Raw genomic sequence first — 27,074 nt, 5'->3', positions numbered from 1 at the left:
GGTGGATGCTACAGATTCCAGTTATCCTTCAGTGAATACATGTGTACATTATCTGAAGTTGCCTGAGTATTCCTCTGAAGAGATAATGAGGGAGCGCCTGTTAGCTGCTACCATGGAGAAAGGCTTTCACCTCAACTGAGCTGTAGTGCAGATACAGGATATAAAGACTATTTTTTTATACTAGTGACACCCTGTTGTGTTTGTGTGCTGAAAATATCCAGTCTCCAAGCTGTGTTCTAAAGAAAAAAAAAACTGGACTTTTTATTTTGTTCGGGAATTTTTTTGTTAAATTCTGTTTACTTTATTGCTACCTGTGAGACTTTAGAGGAGAACATGAAATAAGTTTCTTAGCTGCTAATGATGAAACTGAAATTCCCGGGAAGTACATGGCTGACAGAGACTGTGTAATGCTTTCTTTAAAGTGCTGGTGCAGGGTAGTGCTGTTTGATGGCACTCTACAGGGCTGATGCAGAGTGTCTTGTGTTCTTGGAAAGGCTGATGCAAAGCGACACAATGTGATGCTTTCTCTACAGGGTTGATGTAGAGCAGCACTATGTGATGACCCAGCAGGGCTGAAGTAACTGGAAATTATGCTGACTCCATTTGGTATTTTTAGAAAAAACATGGGGAAAGCAAGAAGGGAAGGAGATCTGAATATTTTGTATTTTTCCCCTTCAGTATTTACTGATACATTTTTCAATATGTGTAAAAGTTTTGACAATTAAAATATCTGATACACTACAGTGGCCATCACTGATCCTTTTTTTTTTTTTTTTCTTAACCAGTGGAAATCTGATCCCTGAAATTTAGTTAATGGGCATTTCAAATTCTTTCCTTTTTTTTTTTTTTCACGGTGCCTGCAGAATTGGCATATTGAAGTACTTCTCTCTCTTTATTTTGTTTTTTTGCATACAATCATGCATTTCCTTGGTTTAGTTTTTTTTTTTTTTTTTTTTTTTTTTAAACTGGGAGTAATATTTTTATTTCTTAAATGCCCTGCTTACAAAGATCAAATCCTTTGTGTGGGTGTGTGTGTGTGGTATGCAAGTCAACAATAAAGCTGGCAAACAACAAAATACTATAAAAACACTGGTTCTAAGTGCAAGGCACAATTGAAGCAAGGTTTGCTTTGTTTGTGTATTCTTTGTATATTACAAACATTTTATTTAACTTGTTGCAGATTGAAGTAAAAATGAATATGATTGCAATGTGTATGCTCAAGATAACCATTAAAATGTTAACTGCGTAAATACTGGTTTACTGTGTTATCTAATTCTTAGATAAATATCAAGTGTATACAGTGACTTGTTGCTGGGATGTAACTTGTAAAATTTTGAGCCAGCCAAATGCAGCAGTCTTCACAGCTCCTCAGTTTTTTGCCTTGGAGGCAAAAACACACACACACACACACACACACAAAAAAGTAAAAGAATCAATTGGACTGCTAGATGACCAAGGTGTAAAAGAGGCTCCCAGGAAAGACTAGGCCATAGCAGAGACAGTAAATAAATTCTTTGCTTCGGTCTTAACTGAGTAAGGTGTGGGGGAGATACCAGAGCCAGAAATGGTATTTAATGGTGGTGAGTGAGCCAGATAGTTTACATCCAAGAGTACTGATACTAGCTCTTTAAGTTCTTTTTTTTTTTTTAGTTCTATTAATATTATGTAATTTTATATTTAAAATCTAGCATGGTACTGGAAGATTGGGGAAGGTGGCCAATGTAATGCAACTTTTTAAAAAATGGTTCCACAAATGACCTGGGAAATTATAGACCAATAAGCCTGTAGTCCATGCCTGGCAAAATGGTAGAGACTACTATAAAGAAAAAAAATTACTGAACATATGTATTGGCATGTATCAATGGTACATGGATTTAGTCAAGGGAAATCTTGCCAATCTACTACATTTCTTTGAAGAGGTGAATAGATATTGTGGATAAAGGTGAGCCGATTGATATTGTGTATCTGGATTTTCAGAAGGCATTTTACCAACTACCTCATGAACGACTCCTGAGGAAATTAGAAAGTCATGGAATAGGAGGCAGTGTCTTATTGTGGATTAAGAACTGGTTAAAAAGAGAAAAGTAAGGTTAAATGGTCATTATTCTCAGTGGCGAAGGATAGTGGGGTTTCCTAGGGGTCTGTGCTGAGACTACTGCTTTTTAACATTTATAAATGGTTTAGAAACAGAAATAACAAGTGAAGTCATTAAGGGGCCCTTTTAAAAAACAGCTTTGTCTTGTACCAATCCTCATCGCAGGAGCAGGCGGTAGTGCCGCCCCCACCGTAAGCCATATCCGACACCAGAAATTATTTTTTCTTTTTTCCACTAGGGTCTTACCTGGCATTTACCACCGGGTTAGCGCAGGAGCCCCTACGCCTCCCATATAGGAGGCGGTAAGGGCTCCCCCAGGAAATGGCCGCATGCCAAGTATACTTACAGCCATTTCCTTTATTCACAAAACCTCTGCTGCAGTAAAAGGGTCCTAGGCAGACGACAAATCTATGTACCGAGGACACCGCAGGGCCTCTTTTACCACAGTGTAGTAAAAGGGCCCCTAAATTTGCTGATGACAGTTATTCAAAGTAGGCATCCAAATGGCAGATGATATTTAGGTCTCTGTTTACTAAGTGGAGTGGAGGAGTGGCCTAGTGGTTAGGGTGGTGGACTTTGGTCCTGGGGAACTGAGGAACTGAGTTCGATTCCCGGCCTAGGCAGCTCCTTGTGACTTTGGGCAAGTCACTTAACCCTCCATTGCCTGCCGCATTGAGCCTGCCATGAGTGGGAAAAAGTGCGGGGTACAAATAAAAATAAAAAAAAAGTTGCGCTAGCATATTTAGTGTGTGCTAAAACTTACTGCACGCTGTGCAGATGCCCATAGGAATATTATGGGCATCTACACTGCACGCACTAAAAATGGTAACATGCCTCTAGTGCGGCTCAGTAAACAGGGCCCTTAATGTGAGCAAGTGTAAGTGATGCATGTAGGAAAGATGATACCTTTTTTATTGGACATAACTTAATACATTTCTTAGCTTTCGAAGGTTGCCCTTCTTCGTCAGATCAGAAATAAGCAAATGTAGCAGATAGTATATATAAGAGAAACATCAAAGCATTACTTTGACAGTCTGACAGAGTGGGAGGGTGGGGGTATGCATGGGGACATCAAAGCATTTCATTGATATTCTAACAGAATGGGTGTTGGTAGGTGAGAGGAGGGTAATAAACAGAGAAATACAGCTTATGGTTTATAATGGGTTAGAAAACCCAGATCCTTATTAAGTCCTGTTTGTTGTGTGTCAAAATATTCAATCATTCTTATTTCAAAGGTCTTACGTTCCTGTATTGTTTTAAAATTACCTTTCAGTATTCTTACTGTGAAATCACTGGTGCAGTGTTCTGGTCTTGTGAAGTGTTGGCCCACAGGGGTGGGGGCTTGACTGGCACCGGCTATTTCCATGTGATGTCTGTGCAGATTGAATCTTGTCTTAAGCATCTGGCCTGTTTCTCCAATATAGCATCCTTCGTTACATTTTTTACACTGAATGATATATACCACATTGGAAGATGAGCATGTAAAATAGTCCTTTATGTTGAATATTTTTCCTTTGTGAATGACTGTGGGGTCTTGTGAAATGTTTTGGCATAGTTTGCAGCTGGCTGTGTTACACGGAAATGTGCCCTTTTCTTTTTCCGTCTGTGTTGGAAGTTTACTTCTGATCAGCTTGTGTTTTAAATTTGGTGGCTGTCGGAAGGCCAGCACTGGTAGGGATGGGAATATCTCTTTCAGTAATTCATCTTCCTGGAGTAGTGGCTGTAGTTCTCTTATGATTTTCCTCAGTTTTTCCAGCTCTGGGTTGTATGTCACTACAAGGGGAATTCTGTCTGTGGCTTTTTTTTTCTTTGTACTGTAGCAGATTTTCCCTGGGAGTTTATATTGTTGGGGGAGACAAGATGAATTATATAGCTCTTTGTGCCACCATCTTCTATGTTCTGGGCTAGAATACTGCAGGCGACATTGACCCAGTGGAGTCGCCCTGTGTGCTTCGACCCAACACTCTTGTTTGAGGAATATAATCTCAAGACTCCCACTGCTCCCAGATTGGTAGCATTCCTTCGTCAACTAGTGCTGATGGCCAAACATGTGATTCTACAATGTTGGCGAATGGACACTACCCCCTCACACACAGTACTTTAGCTGGAATTCCCAAATGATCCTGTTCCTTTCCATGGAGAAAATGGAGGTTCATGATAAAGCTTCCTTGAAAGGGAAGGCTTTCCAGCACCACTGGGAGTGCTTTTGGACCACATTGCAGCCGGCACCCCACAGCCAGATATTGAACTAATTGCACACACTAGCTGGACTCTTTCCCCAAACACGACCACCTATGCAACCTTGGGCGGGATGGGTGGGGTTGAGAGGAGAGGGTTGTGACTGGGTGAAAATGTTGAATATTATGCTTATGCTTTGTTTGCATTGTTAATGATCTCACTGATTCAATTTTATGTGTGCATATTCAAATGTTGATTTATATTTAAAAAAAACATGCTTATAACTTGTCAATTTCACTTGTGTGACTTACCAGCAGCAGAAGAATCTAAAGAATATTTTGGTAAGATCATCTGTGCCACTAACAAATGTCCCTTCTTTGCCACCTCAACCTCATGGACAATTCCTGTATAATCCTTGCAGCATTTGTGTTCGTGCGATGGAGATAACTTTCACACATCCTATTTTGCATTTTTATTTTAATTTACAAACTCATATGGATTGTGATTCCATGGGAGTTACAGTGGGGGAAATAAGTATTTGATCCCTTGCTGATTTTGTAAGTTTGCCCACTGACAAAGACATGAGCAGCCCATAATTGAAGGGTAGGTTATTGGTAACAGTGAGAGATAGCACATCACAAATTAAATCCGGAAAATCACATTGTGGAAAGTATATGAATTTATTTGCATTCTGCAGAGGGAAATAAGTATTTAATCCCTCTGGCAAACAAGACCTAATACTTGGTGGCAAAACCCTTGTTGGCAAGCACAGCGGTCAGACGTCTTCTGTAGTTGATGATGAGGTTTGCACACATGTCAGGAGGAATTTTGGTCCACTCCTCTTTGCAGATCATCTCTAAATCATTAAGAGTTCTGGGCTGTCGCTTGGCAACTCGCAGCTTCAGCTCCCTCCATAAGTTTTCAATGGGATTAAGGTCTGGTGACTGGCTAGGCCACTCCATGACCCTAATGTGCTTCTTCCTGAGCCACTCCTTTGTTGCCTTGGCTGTATGTTTTGGGTCATTGTCGTGCTGGAAGAGCCAGCCACGACCCATTTTTAAGGCCCTGGCGGAGGGAAGGAGGTTGTCACTCAGAATTGTACGGTACATGGCCCCATCCATTCTCCCATTGATGCGGTGAAGTAGTCCTGTGCCCTTAGCAGAGAAACACCCCCAAAACATAACATTTCCACCTCCATGCTTGACAGTGGGGACGGTGTTCTTTGGGTCATAGGCAGCATTTCTCTTCCTCCAAACACGGCGAGTTGAGTTCATGCCAAAGAGCTCAATTTTTGTCTCATCTGACCACAGCACCTTCTCCCAATCACTCTCGGCATCATCCAGGTGTTCACTGGCAAACTTCAGACGGGCCGTCACATGTGCCTTCCGGAGCAGGGGGACCTTGCGGGCACTGCAGGATTGCAATCCGTTATGTCGTAATGTGTTACCAATGGTTTTCGTGGTGACAGTGGTCCCAGCTGCCTTGAGATCATTGACAAGTTCCCCCTTTGTAGTTGTAGGCTGATTTCTAACCTTCCTCATGATCAAGGATACCCCACGAGGTGAGATTTTGCGTGGAGCCCCAGATCTTTGTCGATTGACAGTCATTTTGTACTACTTCCATTTTCTTACTATGGCACCAACAGTTGTCTCCTTCTCGCCCAGCGTCTTACTGATGGTTTTGTAGCCCATTCCAGCCTTGTGCAGGTGTATGATCTTGTCCCTGACATCCTTAGACAGCTCCTTGCTCTTGGCCATTTTATAGAGGTTAGAGTCTGACTGATTCACTGAGTCTGTGGACAGGTGTCTTTCATACAGGTGACCATTGCCGACAGCTGTCTGTCATGCAGGTAACGAGTTGATTTGGAGCATCTACCTGGTCTGTAGGGGCCAGATCTCTTACTGGTTGGTGGGGGATCAAATACTTATTTCCCTCTGCAGAATGCAAATAAATTCATATACTTTCCACAATGTGATTTTCCGGATTTAATTTGTGATGTGCTATCTCTCACTGTTACCAATAACCTACCCTTCAATTATGGGCTGCTCATGTCTTTGTCAGTGGGCAAACTTACAAAATCAGCAAGGGATCAAATACTTATTTCCCCCACTGTATTTATGTCGTGTGTCCATGTTTATTATTACATACAAGGACAACAATTTGAAAGATGACAACATATATTATTAAACATATCTGTTTTACAAAGACTGAAAGAATTGGTGCTTCTTACAGCACATTGGTCTCTTTAAAGTAATGCAATTACAGATTTGTAGGGTTTTGTTTTGCATTGAACAATCATCTGCTTCCATTAATTATTCAGCATAACTGCTCCTATGTTGGGAATAAAGAATACATTAAAAAAAAAAGACCATAGCGCCATTGGAATTAAATTTGGAAACTGGCTTACATAAAAGCACACCAATCAACTTATGACATTGGCAACACATGCTTACTACTACTACTACTATTTAGCATTTCTATAGTGCTACAAGGCATACGCAGCGCTGCACAAACATAGAAGAAAGACAGTCCCTGCTCAAAGAGCAGAATAAAAGATTTCTGGGACATTTAAGGCACATGCACTGATTGGCTTTTCTTTGTTAAGAGGTTCTCTAGCTATGCTATTTGAATGGAGGTGTTAGTATTTATTATTTAATTTGGATTTTGCGCACATTTGTTTTCAGCAGTTCAAGGAGAGTTGCATTGAGGGGCATAATCAAAAGGGGCACCCAAGTTTTCCTGAGGATGTCCCGGTGAAGGGGCGGGGAAATCCGTATTATCGTCCATCTTTCATTTCGATAATACGGTTGAGGACGACTAAATTGTGAAATTTAGGTCCTTACAGATGGTCGTCCCCGATTTTCGGCCATAATGGAAACCGAGGACACCCATCTTTGGTCATGGGAGGAACCAGCATTCGTAGTGCACTGGTCCCCCTGACAGGACACCAACCGGGCACCCTAGGGGGCACTGCAGTGGACTTCACAAATTGCTCCCAGGTGCATAGCTCCCTTACCTTGTGTGCTGAGCACCCCCCCCCCCACAAAACCCACTCCCCATAACTGTACACCACTGCCATAGCCCTAAGGTGTGAAGGGGGGCACCTAGATGTGGGTACAGTGGGTTTCAGGTGGGTTTTGGAGGGCTCACATTTACCACCACAAGTGTAACAGGTAGGGGGAGTGGGCCTGGGTCCGCTGCCTGAAGTGCACTGCACCCACTAAAACTGCTCCAGGGACCTGCATACTGCTGTGATGGAGCTGGGTATGACATTTGAGGCTGGCAAAAAATATTTAAAAAGTTTTTTTCTTAGGGTGGGAGGGGGTTGGTGACCATTGGGGGAGTAAGGGGAGGTGATCCCCGATTCCTTCCGGTGGTCATCTGGTCAGTTCGGGCACCTTTTTGAGGCTTGGTTGTAAAAAAAAAAATGGACCAAGAAAAGTCGCCCAAGTGCTCATCAGGGACGACGCCCTTCTTTTTCCCGTTATCAGTTGAGGATGCCCATGTTTTAGGCACGCCCCAGTCCCGCCTTCACTATGCTTCCGACACGCCCCCGTGAACTTTGGTCATCCCCGCAATGAAAAGCAGTTGAGGACACCCAAAATCAGCTTTCGATTATGCCGATTTGGGCGACTCTGGGAGAAGGATGCCCATCTCCCGATTTGTGTCGGAAAATGGGTGCCCTTCTCTTTCAAAAATAAGCCTTATAGTAACATAACATAGTAAGTGATGGCAGATCTGCCCAACAGTCACATTTATTATCAAGATTTAAGTAGACAATGAACGTGATATTATTTACTTGATCATGGTCTTTCTTTGGTGTTTCTGGGACATAGACCATAGAAGTCTGCCCGGCTCTGTCCTTATGTTCCAACTACTGGAGTTTCCGTCGAAGCCTACTTGAGCCTATCCGAATCCATCTTGTCATTTGCAAGACACAGACCGTAAATGTTTGCTCTGTACTGTAGAAGTGCGCCCGGCTCTGTCCTTATGTTCCAACTACTAGAGTTTCCATGAAAGCCCACTCCAGCCTATCCATAAAAGTCTGTCTGGCACTGTCCTCACATTCCAAACCAATGGAATACATGACGGCAAATCAGTGGCGCTCCTAGGGGGGCGGATACCCAGGGCGACGGCCCGCCCCTCGGGTGCATGCCGCTGGGGGGGGGGGGGTGCCGCAGCGCGCGCCTGCTGCGAGTTTACTAACTTTGCTCGTTCGCTGCAGCTCCCTCTGCCCTGGAACAGGAAGTAACCTGTTCCGGGGCAGAGGGAGCTGCAGCGAACGAGCAAAGTTAGCGAACTCTCGCAGCAGGTGCGCGCCGCGGCACCCCCCCCCCCCAGCGGCGTGCACCCGGGGTAGACCGCCCCCCCCCTTGGTACGCCACTGCGGCAAATAAAGACCTGAACGGTCCATCCAGTCTACCCAACAGTCACACTCATTATCAATTCATGATTAAACCAACAACAAATGTGAAATAAAATACTTGTTTATGGTCTTTCTTTGGCATTTCTGGGCCATAGACTGTAGAAGTCTGCATAGCATTGTCCTTACATTCCAACTACTGGAGTTGCTGTCGAAGCCCACAGGAGCCTATCCAAATCCATCTCGTTATTTGCAGGACACAGACAGTAAAAGTCTGCTCTGCACTGTCCTCATGTTCCAGCTACTGGAGTTGCTGTTGAAGCCCTCATCAGCCCATCCTAAACCGGATTACCATATACAGAACACAGACTGTACAAGTCTGCCTAGCATTGGCCTTAGATCTTCATAGCTGGAGTTGCCATCTTAAGCACCAGTCAAGACATCAATGTGCATGCAGATATTTAAAGTTTTGTTTCTTCACACCATCCATTTATTTATTTTTTTGTAGCATTAGTATCCCACATTTTCCCACCAATTTGCAGGCTCAATGTGGCTTACATTTGCCGTAATGGCAGTTGCCATTACCGGGTAACAGAATTACAAATGGTATTGCATTAAGGTGCATACATACATGGTAACATATATGGAACATGGCATATATGGAACAGATCATGGTATATGCATATACCATGTGCATACATACATAGTAAAGAAAAATAAATTATGATATTGCATGGAAGTTTCTGAGAATAAATTGGATTGTAACATACATTAGGTCATCGATTATAGAGAGTCCCTATTCAGCATAAGGTTGAAGTGGTAATACTTGATCATGAGTATCAAAGAGGTTAATCAGTCATGAGGTAAAAGATCGGTTATGTATGGATCGTGTATAGCGTTGTTATTTAGTATTTAAGATGAATGTTTCTAATTAGAGATCCTCTGTGTTCATCCCATACCTTTTTGAATTCTATCACTTTTTGTCTCTACCACCTCCCTTGGGAGGGCATTCCAGGCATCGACTACCCTCTCCATGAAAAAGAATTTCCTGACATTACTACTAAATCTACCACCATGCAACCTCAATTCATGTCTTCTAGTTTGTTTCCTCTTTTCTGGAAAAGATTTATTTCTATATTAATACCTTTCAAGTGTTTAAATGTCTGTATCATATCTCCCCAGCTCCTTCTTTCCTCTAGGGTATACAACAGATTACCTGCTGTTTAGACTTTGTTGGTACGGCCTGGGAAGAACTTTACATTCCCAGGGAGAGGTGTTGGTGTTATGAGGAAGTTTACCAGGAGAGGGCTTTTTCCGTTCAGGCCCTGATATTGTAGATTTGGATTTGGCACATGCCTTTTTCAGTAGTCCAAGGTGAGTTACAGTAGGTATTTTTCTATCTCTGAAGGGCTTACAATCTAATTATGTAACTGAAGCAACAGAGGGTTAAGTGACTTGCTCAACAACACAAGAGGTGTCAGTGGGATTTAAATCCTGACTTCCTTGGTTCTAAGCCCACTGCTAAGTATTAAGCTACTTCTCTACTTCATGCCCTCCTGTTTCACTAGGTATTTGTTCAATAAATGTTAGAATACTGATTTTCTCACCTTTTTTGGAAAATAAAATTGAAAATGTTTTTGAATGTAATAAGGTCTATTGTATTGGGTGGAACCACCAGCCAGGCTGAGGTTGTTTTGGATTATCATGGAAGCCAGTAGTTGTGCTTTGTAACAACTTGATGATAACTGTGGACTTCATTAGTGGACCCTTATGTTAAAAATATATTGATTTGTGGAGAGCAGTTATTTCCACTGATACTTCTGTTTGAAGACTAACATTTGAGGGCTCTGTTCATTTTAACAAGGCTTGAGATGTACTTTGTTTGAGGTGCAATGAGGAGAACATTGAAGTTTCTCTCTACACCTAGTAGCTTCATGTTTTTGAGCCCTCTTTAAAAATAAAATGTCAAAAGTGGTTATTGTATAGTTTGTGTATTCTGCTATTATTTTTGATACGTGGTTTATACATTATACGCTAGCATTTACACCTGCTCTGAAACAGGCATTAATGTCCATAGCTTTGATCTAGCCCTTATTTCTACAGGTTTAGCCCTAGTATTTTATAAAGGAACACAAACACTTTTAAGTATCTTTATAAAATAGGCTAGATATAGATGCCCAGTGGGCCTTCACACATAGATGACCTGATAGAAAGCTTATAAATATGTGGCAGGTAATTTTACATCTTCAAAGTAGAATAAACATGAGAAAAGCACTGCATCCACTACAAACTGGTTGACTCCAATATGGTTAAGCATTTAACAGAAGAATATTAAAAGCACCAATGAGAATCTAAGTGAAATATTTAATATACAGCTGAAAATTTTACTAACACAAAAAAAGCAAAACAAGAACTCACTTGAACCACAAATAATTATCTTACAGTCCATCATCACAGAAATTATTAATGGAAGTTCTGTGGTTTTCTAAATCTTCTCTGCGAAGTGAGTCTGTAGGATCTCTCCTTTATCAGCTCTCAACCATTCTGTCGAGGACCAGTAGGGGTGCTAGGATTCGAGTCTTGTTTGTTTCCACCGGGCTGCCATTTAACACCATTTCATCTAAAATTATATGTACTTTGTCCAGGTTAAACATGATCTGCAGTAGTAGCACGTTAAGAAACTTATCACAAAATCTATAACTTTGTAGGCATACCTATTACTGGAACTGTTTATTAGAAGTTTTCTTACAATTTGTGTTGGGGAAAAGTAGGGTCTATAATATATCTTGATAAAGAACAATTGTGACTGCACAGTTCTGTCAGTACTTCTTTATACAACACCCCAAGACCATAGCCTGGATATTAAGGCAGCTCTTTTGTTATATATTACTACTACTATAATTCATTACTATAGCGCTACCAGTTGTATGCAGCGCTTCACAATTGAACATGAAGAAAAGACGGTCCCTGCTCAAAAGAGAATATGAAGAAAGCCAAGGGGGCACACCAAGTCAACTGGGTTTTCAGAATGTCCATGATAAATATGCATGAGACAGATTTGCATGCACTGCCTCTATTGTACGCAAATCAATCTCATGCATCTGCAATAGTGCTTACTGAGCTTTCTGTGGCTGTGATCCTAAGGCACAGGCGTCACTATGGGGTGGCAAGTGCCACCCCAGAAAAAAGGCTTGCAACCCTTTTTCCACCCCAGTTCCAGTGCATAATCAGCCTGGAGCTGCAGTAGCAGATTTCAACCTTGGCTTCAGGCTGCCCATCACTGAAGCACATGTGCAAGCAGTACCCCAACACTCACTTGGCTGCCATTAGCTCTGCCCTCAGCCCCAGTCCCGCTAAACCAGATGGCGCTAAAGGAGACAAAAGCCGCAGTGCCTTCCCTCTTTCCTGCATTCTGCTGGTCTCATTCCCGCCCTCCTCTGAAGTCACTTCCTTTTTTTGAGGGGCAGGGTCAGGACCAGCAGAGCCTATAGCAACGCAGACAAGAGGGAAGGCCCGTGGCTTCTGTTTCCTTGCCATCCAATTTATCAGGGGCAGGGTCGATGGCAGCCAAGTGCAGAAGAGGAGGCAAAGGATAAGAATAAAATATGATGCTGGATCAGAGCTGGCAGCCAAGGGAGGAAAATATAGACGCTGGATTGAGGAGGGAGAAAAAAGGGATATATATATGTTTGGGAAGAGGGATGACAGAAGGGAGATGATGGATCAGCATAGGAGAGGACTGTTACTGGAACTGGATGAAGGGTGGGAAGAATAGGGACACAGCAGACAGATAGAGGCACAAAGGCAGATGCTGGACCTTGCAGGCAGCAGGGTAACAGGAGAAATGCTGGACACAAGAGGGTGGAGTATGAGGACTGAAGGGAGAGGCTGGTCATGAGTAGGGAGAGAGATGGAATATGCTGCACATGGTGGAAGGTGTATAATTATGGTACAGCTAGGAGCTCCCCACCAGAAGGGTGGGAAGTCAAATCTTGGAGCTCAAGCTGTTAGAAGCTCTGTCCAAGTTAAAAATCTGATGGCTAGCATGGCCAGACTGAGGCCAGATGACCTAAACTGGAAAAGTTAGGTCAAGAAATCAAAATGGAACCTCTCAGTCACAAAATGGATTCTCTTCTGAGTTAGAAAAAACTTGTTTATCTGAAGATAATGCCAGGTGCAAAGAAAATAGGGAAGTAGCTGTCCAAGAGGGGAGGGAGTCTTTCCTGTGAGCATCCTTGTGGTCAAGCAAGTTTTGGGTAAACAACCCTTAACATTGAAGTAAATGTGATTCCATTAGTTTGAATAGGGCCAGGAGTGTATAAAAGGCAGGGAGATTTTGGGTGTGAAAGAAGATCTTTTGATGTGCTAGACTAAGATGCTGTCCATCCGATCACCCCATTTGCTTGTTTACCTGATCCTGCTGTATTATTGTGGTAAGTTATAATAAAGCTGATTATTCTTGTAACTTCTTCTCTCACTGTTTCCTATAAAATATCTAAAGGCTTAATTAAACTTTTGGGGTAAAAATGGTTAGTAAGAGAAAACCTAAGCACACATGTGTTGGTAGGAAGTCAGATAAGCGCAAGCATATTACAGATGACAGCCTTCTAGGAAACCTTTCTGGTGGGTGGCTAGTTTGCCAACCTACTAGAGGGGGTCTTCATGGGTCTATCTAACCCTAATTAAAAACATTGGTGACCCCGATGTGAATACAAGGAAAAAAAAAGGAGTACCTCCCTCCAATAGAGGTCGGCAGTTTAGGTGTGAAAATAGGAAAAAAGAATGTTAGAAAGTGGTGATAAATAATTTATACAGTACCCAAAGGCATGGCTTTGTTAAAAGAAAAGAAGTGAATTGACTGTTTAAACTGTAACTGACAAGCTTTGCAGCGACACCCAAAAAATCTGCTAGATAATGTTATAAGAGGCAGATTAGAACACCCATAGTAAAGCACATCGAACCTCATAGAGAGAGGGATGGGGAGGGAAACGCCCTGGTTCCATTAAGACAGCTGGGAAAAGGGGAAGTGGCAGAAAATAAAATGTCGCAGCAGAAAATAGACCTTGCAGTACCCGCCGGCAAGTTTACTAGAACTCCCTAGGGGGGAATTAAGTCCCTGCCCGGGGAAGCAAAGTAATTAGAGATACAGTAGCCAAGAGCTTAGATGCTAAAACAGGTGCCTAGTTATCAATAACACGCAGAATACAAGGAGGGGCATAAGGACATAAGTGCAGTAACCTATAACGATCAGGGTTACAAGATTAGAGGGTCATTTACCGGTTTCAACGCAGTAAAAGCGTGATCACCGAGGTATTTAGGCTGACCAAGGGGTATTTATAGTGATAAAAGGATAGAACCCAAGAATTTGTTAACAGAATAGTTGAGGTGGAAGTTTTACATTAGTTGTCAACCGGGAACAAGGATTAACACATAAGAGATAAAAAATAGGGGAAGGGAGTAGATGGGGACGGTCAGAATGGGGGATTAGGGCAGAGGCAATGGATAAATATCAAAGGAACTGCAGCAAGGAAGGGAAAGATTCAGTACTATGTACCAGAGGCAGCAAATAATGAGCCGTACACAGCACAATTTAAACAGAGACAGCACCACAAGTAGAGACATAAAAGAACTGTCAAGCTGCCGTAACTTCATAACAGTGCAGAGACAGTACAGGGAGTATGTACTTGCAAGGCACCGATCTCTGAGGAGGAAATTTATTTTACATACAGAAGACTAGCAAACTTAAAGTCAGGAAGCATACAAGTACCAGGGCTGCAGCAATGGCAGGGGCTTTACCCACTTGAAAAATAGAATGTACGGGATGTAGGGTGGAAACAAATGGAAATCTCTAATCTTAAGAAACAACTTCAGGCTGGCATACCATAACACAGGGAAGGAGAAGAAAGATAGCCCTATAACAGACACCATAGAGTGAGCAAGAGCATAAAGAAGGAAGTAAGGGAGACATCCTATTAATCTCCTTTAATGGAGTCTGAAATTAGCTTCGCAGCAAGGGGGGGCAACGCCCAAAACAGTGGGGAATCTGGCGACGAAACCGACTAAAAGCCTGAGGGTGGGGGCTGCTCATCGCAGAGAGGGCTAGCTGTCAAAAACAGAAAGAGAAGTAAAACACCAGAAACTGGGTTTAGAACCCGGAAGTCAGAAAGACAATACAGAATATCATAAAAATATATAAACATGTCAATACGGTGCAATGTATTATTTTATTTACAAGGATCCTATATGGAGTTAAATGGTATACCCAATCCAGAATTAAGGCATAAAAAAACAATAAGAGAGACACCCTCTGGAGATCGCCTATCTCTGCAGCTGATAAGAAATCCTCAGGAGAGCTATGTAATAATGTATAATTATAATGTATAAAGGTAAATAAATAACCAACTGGTTCAGCTATGCCATTTATAAGATGCCACCAGATATACATATATACATAATTACAATTGTAATTAGATCTTTATAAATAGAGAACTAAAAACAAAATTATTTACAGACATATGGCACCTTTAGCAGGGACAGAAAAATAAAAATCACCCCAACACCCACACAGAAGCTTAGCAGTCTGAGTGAGCAACAAGATCATGGGGTCCTCAAAATCACTTTGGGTTCAGATTACGCCTAGTCACTATGGACAGGTGGGGCGGGCGAATTTGATTCCTGGGCCAGTGTTGAACTGGCTGAAGACACTCGGATGCATAGTTTCCAATTTGACGGCAACAGAAACATACCACATTAGCACGGTGATAGGGACTAGGCCAGGAATGGTAGTCCCTAAGTTGCCTATTATTATCAGGTGGGCCTTTCTGTGGCTGCCTTCCCCAGGAGTCGGGGTAGTCATTTATACGATCCGAGCGGAAAGGCCTGGGACCCTGGTTTCTAGCATTATTGCCTCTGCGATTATCAGCATACATAACCAGGGGGTTATGTCGTTCACAATCTGGCAAATCAGGGTAAACACGGGGGCAGTTGGTAGGCGAACTGGAACTAGTACTAGGGGTTGCAGGGTACCTAGTGCTATCTGAAGGGGAAATCCAAGATAGGGTGGACGGGGTGCTGGAACTAGAAGGGGTGGAGGGACTGATCTGAGAGGACATTTTAGCTTTCAAATCAGCAGTCTGCAACATTGTAAGATTCCTGTGCAAAACCTGGTCCTAATTAAAAACAAAGGGGAGTGGGAATGCAAGGAGAAGATGATGGAGGGAGGGAGGGGAGAGGCGATGCTGAATAAGGAAAGGATGGAAAGAAAAGGAATATGCCTGCTGGGGGGGAGGGGAGATAGTGCTCATGGGGGCAGTAGGGTGATAGAAGGAAGATGCTGGATCAAGATGGGGAAGAGAGAAGTTATGTGATGATGGTGCCCTGAGCGGTGGCTCCAACCTCTGGCTCCGCTCCCGATTTCCCATATCTTATGCTAAAATGCTGAAGACCAGCTTTTTGGACTAGGTTTTTTTTGGTAGGCCACACAATGTGACATTTCAGGACCCAGCTCAGGATGGAAGACTTACACCTGCGTGGCTGTACTCGCGATATGCCGATTCATACACCACGGCTGATAAGACAGAAGCACGAGGCTCTCAAGATAGTGTCGGAGGCTACATCTCCGACACCAGTTGTTACCCTGCAGGAAGAAGCAGTGCAGGAGCTTACTTGGAATTTGTCTGCTATACTGGATGAAAAACTTACCAAGCTCCAGACTACAGTTGATGAAATCAAGGAGGGCCTCGGAGGACATGCATCCAGACTGACTCGAGGAGCAGGTGTCACACCAGGAGGATAATACTGCAGCGCTGGAGGTGAAAGTCAAGGAATGTGGAGGACCGCTGCAAGATCTTGGTGGACCAGTTGGAGGATCAGAAAAATAGGAGTCGTAGGAATAACCTATGCATTGTAGGACTCCCTGAAAAGGTATCCTCTAAGGCTCTTTGGACATTGGTGGACACCTGCCTTCCTCAAACTTTGGGTATGGTGCTCCTGGATGGTGCCTAAAAATTGAGCGGGTTCATAGTGTGGGGCCACCATGTGTACAGAACCAATGCCCCAGGCCAGTTGTGGCACGGGTGCTGAACTTTGTGGACAAGGAACACTTGATGGGTCTTTATCAGAAGGCCACGTCTCTAGAATATGAAGGAAGTAAGCTGCTCCTTTTCAATGATTACTTGAGCCAAGTGGCAGTCAACCAATGCGCTTTGGTGTCATATTGTACTGATCTCAGGAATTGAGAAATATGTTATGTTGTGCAATTTCCTGCCAAGGTGCGGATTACCTGTGGCAACTCTGTCACGCACTGTAATACTCTGGAGGAGCTCAAACATTTTATACAGAATTTGTACTGACTTAACCTTCAGCTCTGGTTGTAGTGCTACCACTTTTGGACCTGCAGTTGCCTCTTTCTGCTATTCCTTGGCAGCAGTTGTGTCTGGTGAAGGTCCATGTCTTTTCATGTTCTTGGATTCAGTGGTCTACTTGGCCTCTCTGTGTGGGCAGAGGTTAGGGAGGAGAGGGTGAGTGTGTGTGGTGAGATTGTATGGGAGGAGTTTGTGCTTCTTTGTTTTTTTTTCTAGAGAGTTGGTTTGAGGGGCTCCTTTTGGGAGTGTAGCTCTCCTCGTTAGGTCTTTGTGGTCCCTTAGAGTCTGGAAGAAGACTGTTGGGGCAATAATAGTATGTCTGTTTGATCCTGTGGGTCTGGGGGGGGGGGGGTGGAGCATGGGTTGGGACTCTGATCCTGTCCAATATTTTACTATTTTCTCTGTCTGCTGTCTGTGGATCTTTTAGTTACATGAGCGCTTTGTGGCTTATTTCCTTGAATGTTGATGGAATCCATTTGCCAGTCAAGTGAACTAGGATCCTAAATTATTTTAAGAACCACCAGACAGAAGTGGCATTTTTGCAAGAAACACATCTCTCAGATTTTGAACATAAAAAGTTGAGGAGGGCATGGGAGGGAAAGGTTTGGGCTTTCTCTTTTCATGGCAGAAAGCAAGAAGTGGTGATTTTAGTTCAAGAGGGGTTAGATAAGTCAAAATGCAATTTTACAGTAAATTTACACTGCTTTCTTTATATTTTGCAGGGTGCTGTTTCGATTTCCCCTTCTCTAGTGTTGCACTGCATGTGGAGTATAGTTTCAAGTTTAATTGTTGTCTACATATTTTAAGTTTGTGGTTGGTTATTCTGTACTTGGGAAGGGGCTGAGAAAACAGCAGAACAAACGATCACAAAATCCAAGATGGTAATGAAAACTGAGCAGATCAAATAGTAAAATAAAATGTATTAAAAACATGCAAACAAACAATGCCCAAAGTGCCCAACACAAGCTGTATTTCGCCCATACAAGGGCTGCATCAGGGGCTAAGTGGTATGGCAAATAAAGATTACCACAATAGTAGTCCTGAAGTACAGCAAAAAAAAACAGAAGGTGGAAGCCTCTGTCAGAAATCCGTGCTGTGTCTCTACTCTTGTTCCTGATGCAGCCCTTGTGTGGGTGAAACATGGCCTGTGTCGGGCACTTTGGGCATTGTTTGTTTGCATGTTTTTAATAAATTTTATTTTACCGTCCATTTGATCTGCTCAGTTTTCATTACCATCTTGGCAAGGGTCTGTCTGTGTTCAGTGTTTGTGACTGAGTCAGGTACTCTGTTTGCATGGAGTTTATAAATAAAGATTTGTAGTAATTCAGCTTGCTCAGTTTCACAATAGACACTGCAATATTTCTGTTGCTGTGTTTTCCTATGTAGGGTCCTTGTTGTGTTACTATACCATAAAACCACTAATTTACAGATTAGCTCTCTATACTGCCCTGAAAAGGCAAAAGTAAGTAAGTGCCTCAATAAAAATAGGGACTTGTTTCCTTTTGCCTTTTCAGGGCAGTATAAGCCTTGAATGATTTTTGTAGGGCTTTTTATTACAGGTACTTCATAGTATGCTTGGTACTGGAGAGGGTTTATGTTTTTACTGAGATTACATCATCAGAATTTTTTTTAATATGGTGATTTCCTGGGGAAATGCCCTTTTTCGGCTTTGTGTCCATTCTTGAGGAGGGGCTATCAGGGTTTCTGTGGATGGAGGTTTCCAGTGCTCTGTGCCTGGGGTTGGTGTTTTTTTATATTAGATTTCCAGGCTACATAATTAAACTGCTACTAAGCATAACTAATGAATGTAAAGATTTCAATTATAAAGCTTGGGATTATAAATTAATGTATTTTTCTTGGAGCAACGGCCTTGCTGGCATACTGAGTGTGTTTGGGGGGGGGGGGGGGGAGTCCTAGTTGCTTGGAGTGGGGAGAGCTACCATATCTCATCCTTTCTTTCAGGCAGCAAATTGCCTTGAGCCACCCCTACAGCAAAAATAATAAATGGGTATTAATCTTTCCCTGCACAACCAGCACTGCTTACATAGCTTCAGCTTGCCAAGCTGCACAGATTTCCATAGATGTTGCTTCAAATATCACAAGACTGGCTCTACATGACTCAGGAAGCTGATGTTGTAAGGTGTTGCTCCTGCTTCCAGCTCTAGGGGGAAAGGAAAAATGGGGCATGTACCATGGAGTATGATCGCTAGCCATAAGAGAAGAGCTGAATGAGAGAAGATTAGGGGGACAATGGAAGAAGGTAGGAGAGGATCCAGGGTATTATGGAAGAGCAGAAGAAGAAGAGAGGGGGATCAAGGATGAGTGGCATGGTATGAAACCGAGAGGTGAGGGATGGGAGGAAGTGGAGAGTGATGAGAAGGTGGGGGAGGCAGAAAAGGAGAAAGGAGAATGTTGAAAGAAGGAGCAGTGGGAAAGAACTATTGAGGTAGGAGAGGAAAAATGGAAAAGGAGAGTATGGGGAAGGTTGCAGGAGGAAGGAGATGTGGTAAAATGAGAGAGTAAGGCGAGAGAGAAGAGGGAGATCGAAGGCAAGGAAAAAGATGTGAAGGAGGGAAGGATAGGAGAGAGGAGTGGAGGGAGAATAAGAAGAGATAAAGGGGGAAGGAGGGTGGTGGTGAGGGGGTGAAATAGGGAAAGGATGTGTGGTAGTAGCAGAAGGAGGGCAACATGTGAGGGGTGGGAAAAGGTGAGTGCTGGGTGAGGAAGAGAGGAGCAGGGAAGAGTACAAGCAGGATAAAGAAGTACCAAAGGGAAACAAAAGAAATAGGAACAAAATGAACAAAAGAAAAAAAACCAGTGAGAAGGATGAAAGAATAGAATGGATAATAGAAAAAGGAGGGAGAAGAAAAATAAAAAACAGAAGACTGAAACTAGGTGGTGGGATTCTTTGTGAATAGAAGATCCTTGTGGCTTTCTTAGTGTCTTTATAGCTTATTTAAAAGTATGGGGGGAATGATTATGATGTATGGAAATGCCACTTTGGCTTGCCTTCCCAAATATTTCTGTCCAGAGATGCCACTGTCCTAAGGCAGCACTGGACAAGGACATTCCATGGAGCGTCCGCCCAGATTGTGACCCTAAGCACAGGTTTTGCAAACTTGTTTGGGAAGCTCTGTTCTGCAAGAATGTATTACTTTACAACCTAGCATAAAGGGCTACCAAGTAACCAGAGGAACTACATCCACAAAAAGTTGTCTAATGCTCTGGAGACAAGTGGGAAGAGTACGTTGACAAAATGTTGAATGCAGACAGGAGATGAAGTACATTGCTGTTGAGATATCTTCTGCACTGGGCTAGGAGAGCAGTACAATGTAAGAATACTGTTTACTAGTGACCTGTATTTTCATGATTAAATATAAGAAACCTCACTTCTAAAATCAGTAAGCTGGAGGCTAATTTCTTTCAAACTGAATGAATTCTGTTGTTTATGAAAGCAAGGATCAGTAGTGTTGGCCAAGAACAAGCATGAATTGAAGCAAGTAGCTAGACACTGTTTGATGTTGATTAGAGGTGGGATAAATGGTTACAATTTCTTGCCTATTATTCTGGAAATCACCGGAAAGATAGAGGTCTGACACTTGTTATTCAGAATAGCAGTAAAAAGTAGTCAGTAAAAATGTATGAGTGCTCATGAAGTCTTTTTTTTTTTTTTCCTTGCTGTGACTATGAAATTGATGACAATTTCCCCAGATTGTATTTTTGGGATTTCAGATTGCTACCATGGGAAGATTGATGATCTGGTGGTTAAATAGATAGGATTCATCTGAAATCACGAATATCAGTCACAAATTTCTGTACAGGGTAACAAAGCAAAATGAACTTTGGTTCTATAAAGGATACATCCAGTTCACTCTGAGGGGAAAAAAAAAGAAAATTATCAACTGCAGTTATATAAGTAGCTTTTTTGTGGCCTAACATTTCCTACTATTTTTGGTTTCCAGCTCAAAGCACAGCTAGCCTCCAGTAGCATAATTCAGCTACCTGACAACTGTGGGGAGTGAGAGAAATCAATGTAGATGTGTTCTTCAATCCCTAAGAAAAAGAATGGGAATGTTCAAAAAACAATAGCATGCCAGCTTCTCAGGGCACTCACTATCTGACCTTAAGGTCACTATACTCCTAAAATGGAACTTTGAAGGGGACACTCCAAAACTGGAACACTAACCCCTTAGATCTGAATAGGACAAGTGGCTTCATTGCTCTCAACAGGTGAAAAACCTTGTCTTTGGTTTCTCTCACTCACCGTAGTTGACAGCTTAATTATGGTGTTATTATTACTCCCTTTCCACACCCTTCAAAACTGTTTTCAATACCTTCTTTATACCATAGGCACCAGCTTTATAGGTGCTTTGAGCCGGTGGTGGGAGGCGGGGCTAGTGCTGGGCAGACTTCTACGGTCTGTGCCCTGAAAATGGCAGATGCAAATCAAGGTCAGGTATACACAAAGTAGCACACATGAGTTTATCTTGTTGGGCAGACTGGATGGACCGTACAGGTCTTTCACTGCCGTCATCTACTATGTTACTATACTTTATTAAATATGGAGCAGAAATCTCCATGCTGCAGGGCAGCAAAGGAAGGCAGGAAAGAAATGTTTCAGTATTCCAGTTACTGCTTCTGCCTCTACTTGTAGCCTGTTGGCTGGAATATCTGACCAATGGCTACAGGAGGAAGACAGAATTATTTTTCAGTTGATTGGCTGCCTGTGTGACTGACTGACTGAAGAGCTTCAGGGAGAGGATAGAGGCACTTCCTGCCTACAGCCGCCAATGAGGAAGGGAAAAGCAACAGACAGACACTCAAAGAAGGCTAAGAAGGGCATTTTCGATATGACGTCAAAATCTGACTTTGGATGTTTCGCGGAAAATATCCAAAAATCCAGTAGCGAACATGGTCATTTTTGAATCTTAAAAAAGTATTTTTTTTTCCTCCCAAAAAATAGCCATTTCCTAGACGATGTTGTGCTCAGTGCATCTATCTTTTAGGACCATTAAAAAAAATGTCCACGTGAAAAATGCAGAAAATCAAGCCTTTGGGATGTAGGAGGAACCAGTATTCTTAGCAGACTGGCCACACAGACATCCCAGTAGAGCAGTGGGGAACCGCAGTGGACTTTACATAAATGGTCTCAGATACATATCTCACCGTTACTCCCTATATTGTATAGTCAGCTCTCCAAAACCCACCAAAAATTGATTCATTGAGCACACCATTTTGATCATTTTACCCTGCTTCTCCATCTTGAACACTGGCATTCTGTCCTTTACCAAATTCACTTCAAATTCCTTATGATAGTCTTCAAATGTTACCTTCCTTCTGCCCTGGCCTAATTGTACAAGCTATTGATTCCCTTTGCTCCTGCCCATCTCTTATGCCTCCCCTGAATTTACTGTGCTTCCCTTACCCCTCTGCTTTACACTTTACAATCTCTCACAGCAGAACCTTTGTGACGTTTTTGGAAGTTTTTCTGTTTTGAAAATGAGCCCGAGTCATATAACTTTATTGGCATGATAATTTTAAATGAGTTGCCACAATAATAATATGTTTAGTGAGTAAGATAAAAAAGACAGAGAAGTACTGGGAGAGGAATAGAGGAGCTAGGAAGGAGTGCAGGAGTTTGAAAGGCTTTATTGGCTGGGAGAGAGAATGTTGTTGTAAAGCGCTGGAGGTGGTAGAAAGCAGCTGCAAGGATATAAGAGGAAGCAGGTTCTCCCACCTCCCCTCCCCCAATCCCCAGGCCTACCTGCAGTGGTGTGCTGGTAAATGTTTAACAACAGGCTCTCTCCCCGGTCCCCCTCTGCGCCCCCCACCCAAATTGCAGAGCTGGCTATAGCCAGGAGAGAGCCTGGTGGGGGGGGGGGGGGGTGGCAATGCATTACTCCAGGAAAACAAAATTAAATGATCCCAGGTTCCAATCTAATTCATGTTTAATGCGCAATAAAATGCCATAAATAAGTAAATAAATATAAACTTTTATTGTTGAGCACCTGATTCTCAAAGTGAACATATTCCAAACACTATAATGAAAATAAAATGATTTTTTTTTTCTACCTTTGTTGTCTGGTGACTGTTTTTCTGATCATGCTGGCCCAGTATCCGATTCTGCTGCTATCTGTCCTCTTAACTCCGTTTCCAGGACTTCCTTTCCATTTATTTCTTTCCTTTCCTCCTTTCTTCTTCATTTCTGGTCCTCAGCTTCTGTCTATTTTCTTCATCCATGTGCAGTTTTTCTCTTCCTTTTCCCTCATCTCATCTCCTTCCTCACTCTTCCCTCCCCTCCATCCATGTCCAGCATTTCTTCTCTCTCCCCTCCTCTCCCCTGCCCTCCATCCCACCCATGTCCAGCGACCCTTCTCTCCCCCTGCCCTGCATGCACCCATACCCAGTGACCCTCCTTTCCCCTGCCCTCCATCCACCCATGTCCAGCAGTGACCCTCCTCTCCCATGCCCTCCATCCACCCATGTCCAGCAGTGACCCTTCTCTCCCCTGCCCTGCATGCACCCATACCCAGTGACCCCCCTTTCCCCTGCCCTCCATCCACCCATGTCCAGCAGTGATCCTCTTTTCCCCTGCCCTCCATCCACCCATGTCCAGCAGTGACCCTCCTCTCCCCTGCCCTGCATGCACCCATACCCAGCAACCCTTCTCTCCCCTCCATCCACAAAGGCCCAGTGACTCCCTTCTCTCCCCTGCCACCCCCTCCCGAGTTGTTCAGTGAATTCTCCTCCCTCCCTCCGGTCCCTCACGTCACCGACCTGACTCTTTGAATTCTTCGGGGCAGGCATTCTTGCCTGCCCGCTGCCAGCGTTGACTCTCCCCCATTGGCGCTGCCGGTTCGCGCTTCAAAATGGCCACCGAGACTTCAGCAGAAGTCTCGTGAGGCCGCCTCTGGAAGTCTCGGCGGCCATTTTTAAAGCGCGAACCGGCAGCGCCAGCCAGCAGGGGAGAGTCAGCGCTGGCAGCGGGCAGACAAGACTGCCTGTCCCAAAGAATGCGAAGAGTCAGGTTGGTGACGTGAGGGACCAGATCGGGAGGGAGGAGAGCCTGCTCGCGCGTTTCAACAACCAGCTCGCAAGAGCCGAGCAAAGTTAACAACCGGCTCTTGCGAGCCGGCTCCAGCACACCACTGCCTACCTGTAACATTGTAGCATCATAGGGGTCCAACAGACAGAAGGTCCTACCCCTTGTGGCTCCAGCCTGAAAATGGCTGCCATGACTTCAAGAGGCAGTCTCATGGTGCTCAATCCTGCCTGTTGGATCCCTATATCAGCAAAGATACTAAAGGTAAGACTGGAATGAGGGGGGAGTCTGGCTAGTGGACTGCAATCCCTTTGGTGGGGAGGGAGGGAGGGGGAAAGTAGATTTGGGAGAGAGAGGTCATAGCCAGAAGTTAACCATGCACCAGCTGATATCCAGTTAGGACAGCTATTTTGTTGTCTTATCTTTAGCTGCTTACTTAACTGGTTAATGATGTGAATATTGCAGCTAATCAGTTAAGAACCATTTAAATACTATTTCTACACAGGCTCCATCCACAGACCACCCCACTAACTGGACAGTGCAGGGGTGGTTAAGGCTGGTATCCAGCGCACTGTTATCGGCAAATAGGCAGGAAGAAGCAATTTAACCAGGCAAGGTCCTGGCCCGTTAAATCTCTTTGAATATCGGGTGGGTGATTGTTATTTGGTAATATTTCTGCCTTAACAGAAAGATAAAAACTTACCACTCTACTGAAGTATTTGTCCAAAACCTCTATAAAATTGTGAATGAGCTCATAGACTGCCATCTCATTCTAAAATCAAATACAAAGGCAGAGTTAAGCTGATGTCACACTTTAGTTTTGATATGAATGCATGTGATTAAAAATTGAATACTACTGAGTCATACTCATGCCAGTTCACTGTTGATATAAAACAGTGTTTCCCAAGTCCAGTCCTGCCAGTCAGGTTTTCAAGATATCCACATTCATATTCATTGTGGATATCCTGAAAACCTGACTGGCAAGGGGTATTCCAGGACCGGACTTGGGAAACACTGATATAAAACACTTGGCCATAATTTTAGAAACATATCCAGATATAAATAATGACATTTAAACTTATATATTGCATATATGTGTAAATATCAATTTCATAAAGCTGCTATTTACATGTGGAAATCTACACCATGCATATGTTTCAAAGGGGTGTAACTGAGCGTAGTCTGGGTGGGACTAAAATCTACAGGTGTGTTCCCCTTCTATAAGAGGAATACACATGTAAGGAGAAAAATGTCCATGTCTGGTTTTATAGCAGCTCAAAGGCATGGATATGTCTTACAAATATGCTTGTTTTGGCCATGGTTTTATATGAGGGGTTCAGGGAGTCATTCTCCTTAATCCCATGTAGTTTATTTCAATGTTCCAAAATGAAGTGAAAAAAAAAAGCAGCACAAAGGGCTTTCAAGACTGGAGCAGACAAGTTTGCTTTACTCAGAGACCCAACATGGGCCGTGTTTCGGTGTCACAACGCCTGGGTCTGGGATCAAACTAAATTTACAGCTCATGAGATGTGTTATGGGGGCCAGAAACAAAAACAGGAGCACTATGTCTGTGCGATATGAATCCTCGAGGAATTGTGTATCGAGCGGATGTAGTGATCCTATTTTTGTATCTGCCTCCATGACACGTATCACAAGCTGCAAATTTAGATTGACGCCTGACGCAGGTGCTGTGATGCCAAAACACAGCCCATGTTGGGTAACAATAAAAGGCCCCGTGCCCAGTGGTAACGGTAAAAAGCCTTGTTTCCATGGTAAAAAATCCTTTCCTCCATTCCCATTATCCTCCTGTCAGGCATCACTTATATATTCCTGCAGCCAGAATTGATTCACAGTCACAGGCTGGCTCCACATTCTTCCTCCTGCTACATCCCGCCCTATTTAGCGTCAAAAAGGAAGTTGCAGTGGAGAGAGCAGGACGTGGCAGAAGGAAGGCCATGGAGTCGGCCTGTGACTGAATCACTGCAGAAAAATGTAAGTAATACCTGTGGCAAGGAGGAAGGGAAGGGAGAGGGGTTTTTGTCCAACAGACACTGAACCTGGGATCACCCGAGGCATTTTGCAGCTTGTCAGCCTCGGACCGATCGGATCTTTGGATGGTGAGAGTAAGGTGCTGCTACATATGGTGTGAAGCGGACACGCCTGCTATCCTTCAGTGCCACAAACTCCAGGCTTGCTCTCCTCCCCTACAGTGTAGGCCTCACCAGCCCCCATCTCTAACTGCCAGTTCTTGCTCCTCCTCCTCAGGTGGCAGGACACCTACAATGCCCTAGAAAATTCCATCCTAAGTGAATGCACAGGTTGCTCCCCTGTTGTACTGTGTTGAATGAAAGCATGAAAATGTTGAATAAAAGCATGGAAGAATAGAGGTGGAAAGCTTCAAAGAACATGCAGAGCAAGCTGTTTCAACACTAAATCTCCTGGGACATGATGGGGCCCACATCAGCCAAAGGCATGGCTCCAGAAAGTCTGGCAAGAAGGGGGGGCCGATAATGGGAACCAGATGCAGCATATGTTCTGCTGTAGGTTTTATGGTATGGTACAGCCTGCAAGCACGTGATATCAGGAGAAGATTATAAGGAGAGTGGAACAAAGAAATAAGTAAGCATTTTGAATTTTTCTTTGTCTGTCTATAGCATTTTTGATTTGCCTTAAGCTTGCTGTATATTGCTTGTGTGTGTAGATGTGTTTTGAGTACAGAAATGCTTCCTGACTACCCCTATTGATGGTAATCAGCTTGTACACTAAACAAATGAGTAAATTTTTTATATTAAATATGAAATTCGTCTGGCGTTCTCTACAAAAGTGGCGGCATCCTTTTACACAAAAGTGGCGAGCCAGCCAGGAGTAGGCCGCACACGGAAAAGAGAAGGCGAGACGAAGGACAAATTAAGTTGTTAATGAAGTTTTTTACAGGATTGAAAGCAAAGCAAGCGTTGTTTAAACCTGATGATTTCTGTGCTCCATTGATGTGGGATTGATCAAACTACTGACGTGGACATACAGGTGATAACT

General features: G+C 43.3%; 2 protein-coding genes across 8 annotated transcripts in view; one reads left to right on the top strand and one right to left on the bottom strand.

The window, feature by feature from the left end:
- The window catches only part of HECTD1 (HECT domain E3 ubiquitin protein ligase 1), a 324,415-nt gene extending 323,174 nt beyond the window's left edge, over positions 1 to 1,241 (top strand). Inside the window, 1 exon segment of the mRNA XM_030215386.1 lies at positions 2 to 1,241. Within this exon segment, the coding sequence (XP_030071246.1) occupies positions 2 to 139 (138 nt within the window). The 3' untranslated portion in view covers positions 140 to 1,241.
- An 8,427-nt stretch (positions 1,242 to 9,668) lies between these two features.
- The window catches only part of AP4S1 (adaptor related protein complex 4 subunit sigma 1), a 113,487-nt gene continuing 96,081 nt past the window's right edge, over positions 9,669 to 27,074 (bottom strand). For all 7 annotated transcript variants that reach the window (XM_030215288.1, XM_030215289.1, XM_030215285.1 and 4 more), the window contains 3 exons: positions 24,745 to 24,813; positions 20,861 to 20,872; positions 9,669 to 11,293 (listed from right to left, as the gene is read on the bottom strand). In XM_030215288.1, coding sequence (XP_030071148.1) covers positions 11,165 to 11,293; positions 20,861 to 20,872; positions 24,745 to 24,813 — 210 coding nt within the window. In that variant the 3' untranslated portion in view covers positions 9,669 to 11,164. The remainder of the gene's footprint in view (positions 11,294 to 20,860; positions 20,873 to 24,744; positions 24,814 to 27,074) is intronic.

This window comes from Microcaecilia unicolor, chromosome 9 (genome assembly GCF_901765095.1).
Source record: "Microcaecilia unicolor chromosome 9, aMicUni1.1, whole genome shotgun sequence".
Classification (NCBI taxonomy): Eukaryota; Metazoa; Chordata; class Amphibia; order Gymnophiona; family Siphonopidae; genus Microcaecilia; species Microcaecilia unicolor.
The sequence above is the reverse complement of the archived record's forward strand: the minus strand, read 5'-3'. Positions and strand labels throughout refer to the sequence as shown.